Source organism: Vigna unguiculata, chromosome 2 (assembly GCF_037176805.1).
Source record: "Vigna unguiculata cultivar grain cowpea cultivar isolate G323 ecotype 2 chromosome 2, ASM3717680v1, whole genome shotgun sequence".
Taxonomy (NCBI): domain Eukaryota; kingdom Viridiplantae; phylum Streptophyta; class Magnoliopsida; order Fabales; family Fabaceae; genus Vigna; species Vigna unguiculata.
This window is the reverse complement of record NC_140793.1, coordinates 20,628,944-20,647,141: the sequence shown is the minus strand read 5'-3', so window position 1 is coordinate 20,647,141 and position 18,198 is coordinate 20,628,944. Positions and strand designations below refer to the sequence as shown.

General features: G+C 31.5%; 1 protein-coding gene across 1 annotated transcript; it reads left to right on the top strand.

Moving 5' to 3' along the window:
- Window positions 1–10,120: 10,120 nt before the first annotated feature.
- LOC114173052 (zinc finger protein CONSTANS-LIKE 16-like) lies at window positions 10,121–11,977 on the top strand. The gene is made up of 2 exons (XM_028057250.2): window positions 10,121–11,193; window positions 11,501–11,977. The coding sequence occupies exons 1-2, from the start codon at window positions 10,285–10,287 to the stop codon at window positions 11,759–11,761; spliced, it is 1,170 nt and encodes a 389-aa protein (XP_027913051.2). The 5' UTR covers window positions 10,121–10,284; the 3' UTR covers window positions 11,762–11,977.
- Window positions 11,978–18,198: the final 6,221 nt, after the last annotated feature.

Sequence of the window (18,198 nt, the reverse complement as noted above, 5' to 3'; positions counted from 1 at the left end):
TGCATAGCTTTCATTTCACAATAGTTTGCATTTTCATGCTTCATTCATATATAGGCTTCATCACAGGAGTCGTAGAAAATTAAAGAAAAAGCACTGAAAAAAATAAATGAAGACACAAGCACAATCTGCAGATACAACAAGTTGTATCACAGCAAAACCACATCAACTTGAAAGCCTCAAAATTAACTCAAACAAAACCAAAATAATAAAGAAAATGGTTAGCCACCAACACACTTCCCCAAAACGTAAAACCCTAAACCCATCACTTACAATTTTTTCCCAATTCGTGGAGGGTTTCTGATTCCTTATTGTGCGTAAAATTATGGTTTGTGAACAGGGTTTTGCTTTGTGAACATGAACGTCGGGTTGGAGCATGAACCTCAACCTCCTTGGGAGGCGTTGCTGCCACGAAGTCACATTTCCTGGGTCGATGATGAAGGTCGACGTTGCTGCATGGGATGGAGGTTGCTACCAAGCTCTTGTGTGAACATGAACGTCGGGTTGGAGCATGAACCTCAACCTCGTTGGGAGGCGTTGCTGCCACGAAGTCACATTTCCTGGGTCGATGATGAAGGTCGACGTTGCTGCATGGGATGAAGATTGCTACCAAGCTCTTGTGTCTGCGACAAAGAGTGGAGGTTTTCGGTGACAGGGTTTTGAGCGGAGGTGAGATTTCGAGCGGAGGTGAGGTTTCGAGCAGAGGTGAGGTTTCGATAGTGAGGTTTTTCTCTCTAAATTCGAAAAAAAAAGAAGAATCTTTTGGGTAATAAAAATATTATATTTTTAATAAAAAATAAAATAATTTTTACAGATGAAATATTTTCCTAGATAAAATTTTTTAAAATAATTTTTATATATATTTTTTATGATATTTTTTATCTACGCCGAATTTCATAGGTAATACTTCGTAGAAAATTTTTCCACCAAAGTGAGTTATGGTTATCTACGAAATTTTTGTACGTAATTTACTTTTCTTTTACCTACGAACTATTACATTATCTACAACTACTCTTCGTAGATAAAATAAAATTATCTATGAAAAATATTTCGTAGATAAATTTTCCTAGATAATAGCCAATTTTATTGTAGTGTATCTAAAACTCAAATAAAAATTGAAACGCGAGATCACACATAAAATGTAACAAGTAGGCAAGCATATGAAAGAATAGAAAAATTATCATTATCTTTTGTATCCATTAAGCCAACCCAGGATAGAAGGAATAAATAAATAAATAAATCTACAACACTAATTATAAATAGATTACCCTATGTGTGGTTTATACATAAGGGAGATTAATCTTAAACCCTATTTTCTCTATATTCAACACACCTTAACCTAATAACTTGAGTTTTTGAGATTGTTCGTTCAAGACAAATCAAATATTTTGAATTACTATTTATTGATGATACATAAGGAATAGAAGCACAACTATTAGCAAAACTCTAAATAAGAAAGACAAGAAGTAATTTGTTGTCGTATTGATAGTGTACCTTCCAAGGAAGCTAGTGATCACAAGACAAGTGTATAATATGGTGGCATACGAAAATGATATTTGAGTGCTACAGTCCAAATCTTTCCCAGAACCTTGAGGAAAATTGATTGAAAATTCAGTAAGTTGAGAAGTTTACAAGCAAAAGCAATAGAGAATAGAAGACCAACTATTAACACATGTTCAATTAGATGGATACTATTACTTTGCCTAGATATAAATTTAGACAAATACATATTTTAAATGTATATGTAGTAAGAAGTATTTTGGATTAATTTCTTATAACAATATTCAATAATAACAACCAGAAAAGGATTATTGCAACCATTTTCTAATTCTAACAGAGCAGGAAAGACAATCAGGCATATTTGATGCCATATACAATTGATATCAGCTTCAAAGTGTAGCGTAAATTATTCGACAGTTTAAAGCAAGAACATTATAAGTTTTAAACTTTTTTAAACAATACACTATACACTATAGACACTCCCTATAATATCCATGCAATCTGATGGTGCTTGATTGTATTTATACCTAAGGTGGAATTAAATTTAGAACTTGCAGTTTTCAATGTAAAGAACACAAAATAATTATACCTAGTATTTTTCACTTGTTAGTGGGCTGTGAAGAGAAATCACATTTTTTCTTCTCTCATTAAGATATAGCCAAAAGCAAAATGACCGAGTCCATATTAAGAACGAAATACAAAATTTGAAAAACAAAAAACCTTCCAAATTTAATATTATGGTGGTTTTTCTACAAGAGTACTCCAAAGCCTAGCTCTGCATTGTGACACCAAGATAACAAGTGAAATTTATTCTAAAGATAGCAGAAACAAAACATGTTATAGACTTGGTGTGATACCAGGATCTCACCTTAATTTCGATACAAATGACAGTTTTTAGTTGAACAAGTTCACTTAATTTGAAGCCAAACTCCTTAGCATGATAAAGCACAAGTTCACCATGTTTATTATCTCTAACAAACACAAAGGGCACACTCCTTCATGAAGCCAAACTTAGTAGATGCTTCGTCAGCCATCGTGGGCTACTGTTAGAGGCTACAAGCACAACCTACATAACGTATACAATGCAAATAATGTACTGTATATCATAATTGCAGTCCCTTAAATTCTAGAAAAAATGCAAAAAAGGATAATGCAAATAATGTACTCTATATCAGAATTGGAATCCCCAAAATTGAAGAAAAAAATTCAAAAAGGGTTTTGTAGTCAGATTTCAAAGAGGTATTAGTCACACACAAAAGGATTAGCTCTGATATCACTTTTTCGTTGAAAATTCTCGATTCTCCTCTTCTATCACTATCACTATCACCACCGTCATGTACCTTTGTATGCTGCCATCAAGCTCCGCCATAGATGATGGCAGTTGGGGAAGATATTGGCTTGAGCTTGGGCGAAGAAATTTAAGAAGAAGAATAATTTTGAATGAAGATGTGTTTCCCTTGTTTTTTGAACAAAGAGCTATCTGAGGGGTTGACTCGGTCCTATCTTGTCTAGACCCACCGGCTTGGGGCTTTGGGGGCCAAGGACTTTGAAAAAGCCCCCTGATAAATGGGCCACGAAAATGGGGCCTAGCTCTATAGGATGCCAGGGTCAGCCTAGGGGCTGAAATAAAAGATACACACACACACACAAATGAAACTATTGTCATCTTTAATATGATATTTTCATAATAATCACATACCAAGAAAGTCTACAAAGGATGCATGACAAAAATGCAATGAGCTCACTCTCCGACAACTCCAAAATTTTTTGAAAATTAGGTTCTAATACCACAAATGTAATACCCCTTTCAAGATGTCACATGTAATTTTATTATGGTCAAAATTTAAAAATATAAAACTCTGATACCATCCTATTAAATAGGATACTTCATAATTTCTTTTTCATAAGCCACTTTTTAGAATTTTCATCCGAATAACACTTTATTATCCAAAATAAAACATCATTGAAATAAAACAAACTGGTTTAATACAAATTCTTTCAAAATCAAACTTCTAAAATAGTTAAACTATTACATCTTATTGAAATAAAAACATTTCCTAATGTTTCTCATTAAAAATCCCAAAAGCTTTCCCACGAGCTCTTCACAGTTATGCATCTCCACTAGTACCTGCATCAAAAGTTGTTCCCGTATAAGACACATGTTATAGAATCATCGCACAAACACAAACAATACCCAAAAGCAAGGGTGATCTAACTAACTAGATAACATCCAACTCACCTTGTATTATCACAATATATGCATAACATCATCCAAGATAAGAACCCATCACATGTTCCATAAAACCACAACATTAAATAATCAACATATTACTACCAAGTAATATTAAACGGTATTACATTATCTCATAACCAACCACTCTACCTTTCTTATGCACAAATGCCTCTCGGAAAGGGCATTTCCCCTACTTTCCATAGACTTACAAGCAACAATTCTATTCGCTCAACAAAGTCTTGGGTAAGAGTACTCTTGCTAAGCTCATGCCAACAACAAATGACTGAAAGAAACCCTTTTACCCTTACTCAACAAAACCCTCTATGTTAAAGAACCATTTTGACTTTACAATTATTAGAGAATTCATATTGTCTCGTCGTATACGTCCACATATACATATCATATCATATCATATCACATAATCAACCATACATCAACTCATCATGTCCAAACATCTTGTATATTGCAAAGAAGGACCTGTCACAATTTAACACAAAAAAGTATCAACACAATATAACAAGGAAAGAAAAACAACAATCGTGTGTGGCATTAATCTCCAGCTATAGAGCTCCAAACGAATATCACACTAGTCAAACTGTAGAAGAACATGTTACCGATCAACTCTCAAAATTCCAGCTCAATCCAACGGTTAAAGAATCGGAAAAGTTAATTTTACCAAAACTTTGCAATATTTTGTGATACATTTCTTAAACTACAAACATCCAAACAAATATCACAACAGTCAAATTGAAGAACAACATGTTACCAATCAACTATAATAATTTTAGTCAATTCAAATGATTAACAAACCTAGAAACTCAATTTTACTCAAACTGCACAGACAAAAAAAAAACACACTCGCCCAGATTACGAAAAACAATGTCATGCAGTGCAGATTTCTTAAACTACAATCATCCAAAGGAACATCACAATGGTCAAATGAGAGAACAACATGTTACCGATCAATTGTAATAAGTTCGGTTCAATTCAACAGTTAACAAACTAGGAAACTCAATATTTAAAAAACTGCATAGAAAAAAAAAACACACTTGCCGAGAATATGAAAAAAAAAAGCGTAAAACACATATTTTGGTCACTTCAAAAGCACTCAAACATAAAAGAAATACCAAATGACCATTCACCATGCATAAACCTTCGTAGTACTTTATTCCTTATCTTTTAACCTTCAATTTCATGCACATAATTCCCTGCTACAACACAAACAATATCCTCATGCTCACACATACACATCCTTTATCAATTCTTAAAGCCACAAGCCAATATTACCTATACTTACTTTGTGCCTATTAACAAAACTTACCAAAATCTTTCACACCTATACTCACATTGCACCTTTCTATTTTGTTGACTACTTTCTAAATAATAATAAAGTTGTTATAGATAAATAGTATTAACTTGATCGTGTCAACGACAATGTTATCACTTACCTTATTTGTTACACTACTGGAAAATGGGCTTATTATGACAGGTAAAACAAGCTTACTATGATAGGTATTCTGGTGTCATAGTTTCAGGAGTCATAGAAAATGCGCGCTTTTTATGACGCTACAGAAACCTACCATAGTAAGTCAGACTTACTATGATAGGCGTTCGATTAACAGTCATAATAAGTTTAACTTACCACCGCACAAGTGGACGATGCTGGGACAATTAGTGAACTTACTATAACAATTTTTTGTAAAACCTATCATAATAAGTCCAACTTACTATGACAGGTAATGCAAAGTACGTCATAATAAGTTAAGATTATTATGATAGGTAGTGCAAACTATGTCATAGTAAGTCAATTTTTTTTATGATTTTTCTATTTTACCATTTTCCTTTCCATTCAATTCACCTACAAATAACTTTCATATCACCAGACAAAACAATTCTAAACCAAACCAATTCCATACAATTAAGTTGTCTAACAAACTCAAAAATTGAAATTGTATATAATAAACCTAAAATCTTGACAACTTTTACAAATACTCTAAAAAAGATTGTAAGTACTATAAAATTAAGCTTTCTACAAGTTATCAACAACACTCAAAAGAAAGGAAACCCACTTGGTTCTAATTTCTTCCACCTCTCTACCTTCCAATGAGGATGAATCATTAAAAATCTACAAAAAGCATAATGAAGTTAAACAATGTTGTAATTAACAATTACATAAGTATTTAGTCAATTTTTTGTTACCTTATTCCATGAGTCAATAATGTTTGTACATATAATTGTATGCATGTGTTTCATGACGTAATACCCATACCCATAGCTCCCCAATTGACGTCGACATTATAAACCAAATACAAATAATTATAATATGTCTTATATTAGAACTTAAATGGCAGTCAGACATGTGTCTACTTTTGACTATTTGATTTAAATATCGAGGGTCGTTTTCAACAATGTTACTGGCTTCAATTTATTTAAATATAGTTTCAACATTTCATGTCTTCTAGTTACAAACAACAATATGACATGAGCTAGAAACCAAGCATTTTTATGTATTACTTTTATTTAAAGACATAACAAGACACATAAGATATGGATTCTTAGTTCTTACAGTCTAGCAACAAGATTTAGAGCAAAACATCTCTCACTCACTCCAAAGTAGAACCATATCCCAACACACATGTGCAAATTAAGTGAAGAAAAGAAGGAAAACCTCTCCAAAGGGAGGCAAATCACCAATGCGGCAACCAGGAACGGTGCGCGAACAACGCGCAAACAATGCGCCAACCGGTGCGCAAACAGTGCAATGATCGGTGCGACGAATGGCACGGTGAACAGAGCGGCGATGGCAACGCGAAACGGGAAGGCAACATGACTGTTTGAGAAAGAAAGGATACTTCTGGAGAAAGAATGATATGGTAGGTCCTCTGCACCTGTCATAATAAGTTTTCTCTTTTCACTTAATTTGACATATCCCTTTTTACCAGTCATAATAACTGTTACTTTTATTACAAAAATGTCACCGATCAACTTATTATGATAGGTGGCTTATACCTGTCATAATAAGTCATCATAAATTCTCATTTTTCACTAGTGTTATAGCTTGTTCTTGTACACCTATTTTACTTTTATAATGGTTTTCTTTTTTGGTGGACTTACTAGTGTTCAAACTTCATTCTTTTCGAATTAATTTAGCTTTTCCTTCATTACTTAAGTCAAACTCTTGCCTTTTAGAGCTTTATCCACATTTTTGGGTTCAAATTGAGATATCATTGCCTCTTGGTCCTTCATCTTGATCTTATTGTTACTCCTTCCTTGGATAATCTATTATAGCCTCTTATGGATGATTTTTCTTTATATGAGTTGAAGGTTCTCTTTCTTCCTTAAGTGTGTCTTGTGAGTTGTTTTTGAAGTCGTTTAAAGCACTCTCTTATCTTTTGTTTGGTGATAGGTCGTCTGGTGGTTTGTTGTCTATTATTGGATTTTCTACGGTTGGGTCATCTATTGAAAATTGTTATATTTACCGATAAATTTTATTGAGAAAAAAAATAAATGTTGATAATTTCAAATAGATAATTAGTGATGGATTTAGACATCAATAATTACTGACGATTTAAACTCTAGCTTTAATTTTGATATTAACTTCTTAAAAGAAAAAAAAAATGATAATTTATGAAAAAAAATACATATTAGATTAGAGTTTATTGAATTTACAAATCATGAATATAAGAATTGAATTAATCATAATTTGATTTTATCGGTTTGTTTTAAATTTAATTTAATTAACCTAAGATTCTGAATGGATTTAACTTTTTAGGAGATATAAATGCACATTCATCCAAGTAAAAGGAAAATAGTTTTTTCTTCTAAAATCTTATCTGATTTTCAATTGGCTGTGCTCATATACTTCATCCAAATTTCTGTCATCTTATAGGTTGGATTTCTTATCTCAGAGATTTCACATGATGGTGTGAACATGAGCTTCCTTTGATGGGATCACACAGTTTTCCTCTACATTTTTTTTTTTCTAATAATAGAAATTTGAACAAGATGGTTCACTACCCTATCCGAATTTTATACCAAGTGGTCCCAAAACCTTTTGTATCTATTCCTCTTCTCTTCCTAATATTGTTTCAGCTTCAACTTTGTATGGCAGTGTCACCGACAACGGGACCATGTCAGCTAAAATTAATCCTCACTTTCTCTACCCGTCTCCTGTCGTTGTCAGCTTCTTAAGAGCAATAACAACAATATAACATAAGAAAATAATTTAGTCTATCAAAGTGTACTCATACAAATACCTAAAATGAAAATAAACTAAAATACAATTTCTGTCATGCTATTTTATCTTATTCACTATTTTACTTCATGTTTTTAAAATATATGCATTTTATGTTTTTACTTTAAAGATGCATGATTTCATTATACTTTTTTTATTACATTTTAATTAATTAAAAAATTGTTTATGATACCTTAATAAACTCATTAGATCTATCACTCAAAAATGAACCAAAATAAAATAAGATAATTCGACCAAAATGTTGGTTACAAATATAAATTTATAAATAAACAATTTAGTTTCAACTGTGTATGTACAATTATAATTAAATTAAAAAAATAGTATATATAATCATATGTAATTGATATTAACCTTGTTATTGCATTTGATATTGTTATGTAATACAAAACTGAGATATATTATCATAATTAGTATGTCTACAGTACAATAATTATAAAATAATTAGCATCCTCATAGGAAAATATTATTAATTTTAACATATTAATAAACTCATTTATCTTTATTTATCTAAATTACATTTGATATGTGACCATAGGCCGACCCAACCATATGAAATAATGTCTCTGGATCGAACAAATAATTTGAAGAGATAATTTTGGACTTGATACATAGACCTAAGCCTTTATAGGTGATTTTATTGTAATTAATAATTATAGATAAGTTTCTTGAATCCTAGAGATAAACTTTTTTTCACATGAAATCAATGCAGAATAAATTATGTAGATAATGTTCTACAATTATAGTATATAATGCATATATTATTATATTAAAAGTAAATAAAATACTATTTTTTTTTTAAGAAATCTATTTTTAAACCGAATAGACCTTTCTATTAAGAAAATACAACAAAATATAATTAAGTAAACTAATTAATACTAGTTAGATGAAAGAAATTAACTAAAAACTTGCTAATATTTGAATGTAAAAAGTATAAAAAAAATCAGAAAGACTTAAATATATATATATATATATATATATATATATATATATATATATATATATATATATATATATATATATATATATATATATATATATATATATATATATATATATATATATATATATATATATATAGTAACAATCAAATTTAAAGAGAATTCAGTTAAGTAATGTTGGATGAAGTTCATATGTATATTTCACAGAAAAAATTCATGAGAAAATTACAATAATAACTTCTTTTTTTTCAAGAAATTTGAATGTAAAATGCCCCACAATAACAGGAAGAATTAAAATCATAGATATATTTCTTCGTCAGTATTCCTCAAATTAATATATATATATATATATATATATATATATATATATATATATATATATATATATATATATATATTTTTTTTTTTTAATTTTCGTAATTTTCTTCTAAAAACAAAAATATATTTAAAATATTAAACAGTAATATGAGGAAAACGTGTTTATTATCTATTAATTAGTAATTATATAATTTACGTAAACACAAGTGATAGTAATAATAGTATGCTTGAATTCAAATATTTTTATTATTTAAAAAAATATATTTAAATAAAAGTTATACATGAGATCACAAATTAAAATGAAAATATATTGTTATCCATTACTTTTAAAACTCATATATACATAAATAACTCAACTAGTATATTAAATTAAACAACTTGGCATAAATAACTTTACTTTTAAGATAAGATTATTTTTTATTTTTATAGAAAAAAAATTGATTATAAATCACACTGTAGTCCAAATTATATCGGAGAATTATGCTTTTGTATATGGTAAATTAAGATAAGATGTGTTTAGTGAAATTATTTATTAAGAAAATTATTAAAATATAAAATTTTAATCTAATTAAAAAAATATTACCAACAATTTCTATAACACTCTGGGTAAGAGTTTTGCTTTATATTATTAACCATAGCAAGCAACAACTAAAAAAAATGTACATTTACTAATTTAGATCCTCCAGTGTTATCAAGAAAAATAAGAAAGAAAATAACAAAAAAGAGGGTCCAACTCCTGCAGGAAAAGTGCTGCTTGTAGGACAAGCTGACTCACACACACGCACCCGTTCCCCCTCACAGCATCATTCATCTATCATCATGATTATTACATTATAATTGTGTTCCACTCTCTCTTCATATTTTCTGGAACAACCTTTCCCCACCTAAGCAGCATTCAGAAACTTCCCAGAAATTCCGATAATCCAATCAAACCCAATGTTGTTTTGTTCGGAAACCCACCCAACATCACTGGTCACCTGATTCGATTCTCAGTCGTCGTAGGCTCCGATCTCCCTCTCACAATTTTGTTCCTGTAAGCAATTATGTCTTCCAATAAGAACAAGGGAAACGCCGTTGGCGCAAAAACGGCAAGAGCCTGCGATTGCTGCATAAGAAATCGAGCGCGTTGGTACTGTGCCGCGGACGACGCGTTCCTCTGCCAAGCTTGTGACTCTTCCGTTCACTCAGCGAACCCATTAGCGCGTAGGCACCACCGCGTTCGCCTGAAAATCATTTCCCACATTAACTCCAGCAATACCTTATCTGCTGCAAAGAGTAACATTGGTGCTCCATCGTGGCACAAAGGGTTCACCAAGAAACCCCGAACACCACGTCACGGGAAGCACACTAAGAAGAGTCTCAAGAGCGCCTTCAATGTGGTACCGGAAGTGTGTCCCCAAGACACGAATACGAATTCCCGTGAAGAGAGCATGGATCAGCTTCTTTATAGAGTGCCCGCAACTCCTTCATCGGAACAAGGGGTATCCGTGACCGATGAGAGGAAAGTTGATTTGTTAGGATGTGAAAGCGCGATTGAGATTGCGGAGTTTAGTGCCGATGTTGAGAGTTTGTTGGGGAAGGGGCTAGAGAGTGAGTTTGTGGGAATGGAAGAGTTGGAGCTGGTGGGTACCAAGGAGGTGGAGGAGCATGCTTCTTGGGAGTGTTGTGTGGACGGTGAGAATGTGAAGGTGGAGGACGAGGCGCTTGAATTGGGATTTCATTGTGGCAAGGAGTTGAATTTTTCGTTGACATGTGAAGACGTGAAAGAAAAGGTTGTTGAGTTGGATAAGAACCAGCAAGTACTTAAAGAAAATGATCAGCTGAAGAAGAAGATTCTATTGTTGCAGTTAGATTATGAGGCTGTAATCAGTGCTTGGAAGAGCCAAAAATCCCCATGGACTACTGCTCATAAACCAGACTTGGGCACTCAGCAGTTTTCGTCTCATTGCATGGTATGACTACAATCACTTGGCTTTAATTACCCTTTATGATTGTTTTTTCTTACATTGGTTTAATTTTTATTTATTCATTTTCTTCCATGATGAACTTGGATAACATACAATTACTTAAATTATATTTTCAACATTTTAATACAGTTTCATTCCGATTTTTCTTATGCAGTTAGTTTTCTAACGATTGCTCTAATTGTACTTTTAATATAATTTTTCAGAAGTCAAGCATCTTATAACAATAGGTGATTTGATGATGTTTGAAAGTTTTTATAGTAATAGTGTATTATTAATACTAATCTATTAACAGGGAACATGTGGAGTCGAGTTTTACCATCCTTGTGGGGAAGTAAGTGAATTATCTGGGTGTCATTCAACAATGGCAGAGGAGGGAAGAGAAGCAAGAGTATTAAGATATAGAGAAAAGCGACGTAAGAGGTTGTTCTCGAAAAAAATAAGGTATGAGGTTCGAAAGAAGAATGCGGAGAAAAGACCCAGAATGAAAGGGAGGTTTGTAAAGAGACCTTCTTTACCGACACCAACCAGTGTTCCCTTGTTAAACAGAAAATAAGAGAGGATGAAAAAGGCTGCATGGACCGTGCCACCTTTACATTTTTGTTTGAAATTAATGTGTTAGTTTCGTCTCCGAATCCGAATGTATATACAAATCTAATAGCATGAAGCAATCTCTTGATAGTATCAAAGGTTAAGATTACCACTGTTTCAGTAACAATAGTGTGGGTGGCTATTCATTTTGGAAAAAAAAAAATAATAATAGAACCGTGTTGAAATTATGGCAACCTTCAATAGTTTTTCTTATATAAATATTGTACTCAATAGATAAAAGTCCTCTACAATTATAACACTAGTGTTGGCTACGAAGAGTTAACATGTATATTATTGACAAAAAATTTTCATTTTCTATATCAGTTTTGAAAGTCTACATTCTTTGGACTTGTCATAAAAAATTTATTTTTCATGTCAGCTATAAGATAACCACATAAAAAATATATTCGTAATTAAAGCTAACCTTTTATGATGGGTGTGTGCCCAAGCGTCATAGAAAATGGAACTTTCTATATATATTACAACCATAATTGACGTAGAAAATGAACTTTTTATTAAGCAGGTTATGATAACGACCATTGGAGAAAGTGTTTTTTTTTTCTTTTAAGATTATTTGGTTTCCTACTCACATAATAAAACCTGCATAATTAGAATTGCCAAACACATATTTTCAAATACAATCTTAATAATGTCATACAAACCATATCGATCAGAACTAAAGTAATAAAACTCATAGAAATGTGACTGAATAAATAAATTTATTTGCTCATTTAGTGTGATTACCATGTAAACCTTGCATATTGCATCCTCATCTTCTTAAATGTTTGTATACCCTTAGTCCAAACAGTGGCAGAACCCCAACCCTTGAGCCAAAGCTAGGTTGGGCCAAAGCTTGAAATGGTGAGGGACTGGACAAAATAAATCAAACTGCACTGTACTACCAAAAACTGCATTGAACTAAAAAACTGTTCGTATGAACTGCACTGAACTGAAAAACAGTTTAGATGAACTGAACTGTTATTCTTAAAAATAAACTGAATTGAACTGAACTGCACTGCACTATAATATAAATTGAACTGTTTTATGAACTGCACTACGTCAGAACTGAACTGCACTATTTTTGAACTGAACTGCACTAATTTTTAACTTAACTACATTATTTTTGAATCATTTTTGAACCGAATTGCACTGATTTTGAATAAACTTCACTATTTTTGAACTGAATTGTACTATTTTTGAATCGAATTGCATTGATTTTGAACTGAATTGCACTATTTTTGAACTTAATTACACTATTTTGAATTGAATTGCACTAATTACATATGATTGTACTACACAATAATATTCTAAAGTTTATAATTTGAAAGTGCTTAGGAAATAATACTTGAAATATGCATCATACTTCAATATACCAATTAACATTTTTATAATTTTTTTATTTATCTTAAAGTTTTCCGTAACTTAAAATGTAATTAAAATATTAAAATTAATATAATAAATATAAATATCGGTATTCACTTATTTTTTATATTTTAAAATCTTATGTAATATTACTTTTTAGTTTTACAATATTTATTATGTTGCGTCAAATTTTTTAAAAGGATTTATTTTAGAAAATTCTCAAAATTAATATTTTTTTTAACATTTGTATTCATTAATATTTGTGTGAAAAATGTTCTAGAAATTTTATGAAGTTCTAAAATATATTTCGTGAAGCAACGAATCAATAACTTTTTATATTTTTTAAGAATTTTTTAAAAATAATTCTCTTTAAAAAAGTTGACGCCACATAATATAAAACTAAAAAATAATATTACATAAGATTTTAAAATAAAAAATACGTTAGTACCAATATTTATATTTATTATACTAATTTCAATATTTAAGAATATAATTAAAAAATTATAAAAATGTTAGCTGTCACAAAATTTAATTTTTAGAAATAACTTCTGTAAAATCATAACATAAAAAGAACATTACATAGTAAAATTCATTCAAAATAAAATAAGATCTTGAATTAATTTATAATTTTTTTTAATAAATTAATTATAAATATTTTATATTTTTCTCAAAGAAAGAGTAAATAAAAAATTTAAGACAAAATAAAATAAATATTTCAATATGAAAGAGAAAGAATAGAACGTAAGACACAAAATACATAAGTCCAATTCTTATCTTAATACCAATATTTTATTTGAGGTATTTTGCTCTTTCAATTTACTATAGTTCAATAGTTAACTTAGTTAACTTAACATAAGTTTAGTTTTTTAAAACTGAACTATTTTATAATACAGTTCAATTATTATTATGAATAGTTTAGTATACTTTAGTTTAATATATATAGTACAATTAACTATAGTTTAGTATAGTTTAGTAAATTATGCCCAGCCCTAATGGTGACTATGGTGAATGGTGGATTCGCGGAAGCTTAATGTTTAGAGAAAATGGCTCTCGGTTTTAGTGATTTAATGGTGGGATGAAAGTTGTTTATGGAGCTCTAAGAGAGATTAGGCCAACTCTAGAGAAATGGGTGCTAAAGGGACCTCTTGGGATGCTCTAGCAAGTGACTAAAAGAATAAGTATGTGTAATATCCTGAACGGATATTACAAATTTAAATAATAAAATAAAGAAAACATTAAATATGTGTCATTTATTGAAACATCATTTCCCAAAAACACGGAAAATTTAAACATCATTATGTCCTTATGGAACACCTCAATCCAAAAATATGAAACTCAATTACCAAATCAAGTTTGATAATATAAAGATTAAAATCTTATTCAAAAACCATAAAACATAAAAATTCTGAAAAGCTCTTTTCTCCCAGTCCATCCCCACTCCGTCTCTAGGCCTCACCAAATCCATCTGCAACATCATTTGCTCCCATGTACCGTATACACGATCATCGCCAAACACAAACAGATAGGATGAGCTAACAGTTAAACAAACATATATATATATATATATATATATATATATATATATATATATATATATATATATATATATATATATATATATATATAGGTATAATTACTCGTACAGTACCCAGTTTGGAGCTAGTGTGTTAAATAGGTACTCAGTTTTAAAAAAGTGCCAATTGCATCCAAACTTTTGAAAAAGTGCTTCAATTAGGTCCTTTTCAAACGAAGTTGACTAACACCGTTAGTCAACGTGCCACGTGTCAGTATGTGATTTTTTTGATTTTTTTTGATTTTTTTTAATTTTTAATTTTTAATTTTTTGAAAAAAAAAATAAAAAATGCCACGTGTCAAGTCCCTATGTGTGACACGTGGCATTGTTAGTGCCACGTGGCATTACAATGCCACGTGTCATTGTCACTATCAGATGTCATTGTGTTGATTTCGATTTAGTCCCCATATATGTCTTTTTGTTTCAATTTAGTACCTAAGTATGTGTATCTGATTCAATTTTGTCCCAATTTTTTTTAATAATTAAAATATTTTGTAATCCATTTTTTATAAGATTAAAAATAATTAAGTATAAATATTTTTACAAAATTAAGTACTAATATTTATATTGTTCCTCTTAATTTCAGACCAAATTTATTATTTGTATAAATGTTATACTAATATTTTTTATTAAAAACGACTTTTTAACATATTACTTTATTAATTACTTTTTTATTAAGTACTCATGTTTTGTTAATTTTTATTTTTTTTCCAAAATAGAACAATATTGTCTCTTACTAATTTTAAACAAAAATTTCTATTGGTAAGAATGTTATAATAATTTTTTTTATTAAAATGACTTTTACCACTAAATTTTAATATAAATATCAAATACTTAATTTTCTTAAAACTTTTATACTTAATTACTTTTAATTTTATAAAAAATGGATTTTAATTATTAAAAAATATTAGGTCAAAATTGAATTAGATACACATAAGTAGATACTAAATTGAAACAAAAAGACATATATGGGGACTAAATCGAAATCAACACAATGACATCTGATAGTGATACTGACACGTGGCATTGCAATGCCACGCGGCATTGACAATGCCATGTGTCATACACAGGGACTTGACACGTGGCATTTTTATTTTTTTCTTCAAAATTTTTTAAAAAAAATTAAAAAATTAAATTTTTCAAAATTTTATTTTTTTAGTCAACTCTGTCTGAAAGGGACCTAATTGAAGCACGTTTTCAAAAGTCGGGATGCAATTGACACTTTTTTAAAATCGGGTACCTATTTGACACACTAACCCCAAACTGGGTACTATACGAGTAATTATACCTATATTATATATATATATATATATATATATATATATATATATATATATATATATATATATATATATATATATATATATATATATATATAAAGGAATTCCATCCTTTGATTTCATGTCACATGGCCTCCACCATGTTACCCGTGTTCTACGTCTTCTGATGAGTACCTTAAGATGTCTTGCTGCCATACCTACCAGCCACAATTGGTAGAGTATGTGCGGAAAACCATGCTACAGACCATACTCTGTAACGCCAGGTGGAGTTCCCAATACGAATAACATTCGTAACATCCCAAGACTACTAAACTCGTCAGCTTAACACTAAGGAGGGCAATCTAACTAGACCCATCTGTACGTGCCACAACACGCACATTCACACTGGCACTCGCCAACCCGAGCCACAACTTAGGAGATGTCATTCTGAACCACAACTCGAGGAATGCCACGCGCTTAACCCCTATCACGAGCCACAACTAAAGGGATACGTTCCAAGCCACAACTCAGGAACATCAGCAAGCCGACCTTCGAGATATCACTAAAGCCTTATAGACTACGCACATCCAAAGCAAGCAAATCAAAGGCCTGATCTCTGCATTATCGCCTGGCACTACTTCTAAGCCGCCAGGCGAAACACGCCTCCAGATCGCCTGGCGGGGGACACATGCCGCCAGGCGCCAAGCGCCTCTATTGCCACTGTTCTGCATGTATCACTTGACAAGACGACCCTCACCGCCAGGCGCCAAGCGTTCCAGTTTTCCTTTGATTTCGTAGCTATCGCTTGGCGGTCCCAACATCACCGCTAGGCGCTACACTAGTACTCGCATTTTACTGGTTTTTAGGCACCCATAGCAAATTTCAACTCTAAACTAAGCACCAAGACCCGCATTGAAATTCACCAAGTTAATTACATCAACTCTTATTGATTAACTTGTTACCAATGTTCTTAATTCCATTTAGGTTCACCAATCGTAAGTTTACCAAAATAGACTTGTTTAAATTCAACATTTCTAAGTCCCAATATGCCACTGTTCACCTCATACCCTTGATACTCTATTATTTACCCAATTATTAACTAAGTCTCTACCAAATTTCATATGGCATAATAATCATACCCTAACCATATGTACACCCCACTTCAAACTTGGCAATTCCACTTAACCTTATCATCCTAACATTTCAGTCCCCTTCACACAAAACCAAATTCTGGTTTAATTAACCTGAAATTCACTATTATAGCATCCGACTATGTCCAAGACAATCATAGCTTAATATTCTTGCATAACCCCATCTCACTCATTTCTTATCGTTTTAGTTCCCATCCAGCATATCCAACTTCTCTTTTAATACTAAAAATGACCTAGGTTAAACTTCCTAATCCGCGCAGCGTGTACAACACACGTTGCCCCTTGTTCTGGATTGGCATCTGGCAGAAGTTATAGTGCCGCCAAGCGGCTCATGCAATTCTGGAAAACCCATAATTTTTCCTTGTCTCGGTGAACCCCATCTGAATTCCAGTTCCTCAAAATTTCCAACTTAATAGGCTACATTCCCATGGTTTTGCTCATAATTCAATCAATAACTTCCAACACGCGAACATCCTAATAATTTCCCCATTAATCTGATTCAAAATAAAAAAATCCCTAAATTCTCGGATCCTAAAATAATGTTCATACGACTTCATCCAATTTAACCTCCAATCACACGAAATTCAACGATATATAAAATATAATCATGCAAAAATAGATAGAACTTCCTTTTCCCCCGATTAGAGTCATCCCAGAAAACTCAAAACACCAAAATCGAGTCAATTTGACTTGCGTCGCCTGGCGGGTGTTCATCATCGCCAGGCCATTCATCAAAAACCCAGAAAACTGGACTGACAGCTTGCGTCGCCTGGCGGCACGAACTAGCCACCAGGTGGTTCCTCTCAGGAACCTTGATTTTTGCACAGAAAGACCTGAGTCGCCTGGCGGGTGTTCATCACCGTCAGGTGGTTTCTGGAAAATTTCCAGAAACGCATAGAATCCAGAGAAAACAAATGGCATAGGATTATCATATATACATACCACAACATGCAATAATTCACAATAATTAAACGCAAGGACAACACCCCTAACCTGGTTTCCTTGCTTAAAATTCAATGTTAGAGCTCACTATTTCACTCACTAACCACTGTTTTTC

What these genes read in the sequence shown, in the direction of transcription:
- LOC114173052 (XM_028057250.2), top strand. Translation starts at nt 10,285, where the DNA reads ATGTCTTCCAATAAGAACAAGGGAAACGCCGTTGGCGCAAAAACGGCA. An exon ending in AGTTTTCGTCTCATTGCATG is followed by an intron (nt 11,194 to 11,500) that starts GTATGACTACAA and finishes ATCTATTAACAG; the next exon opens with GGAACATGTGGAGTCGAGTT.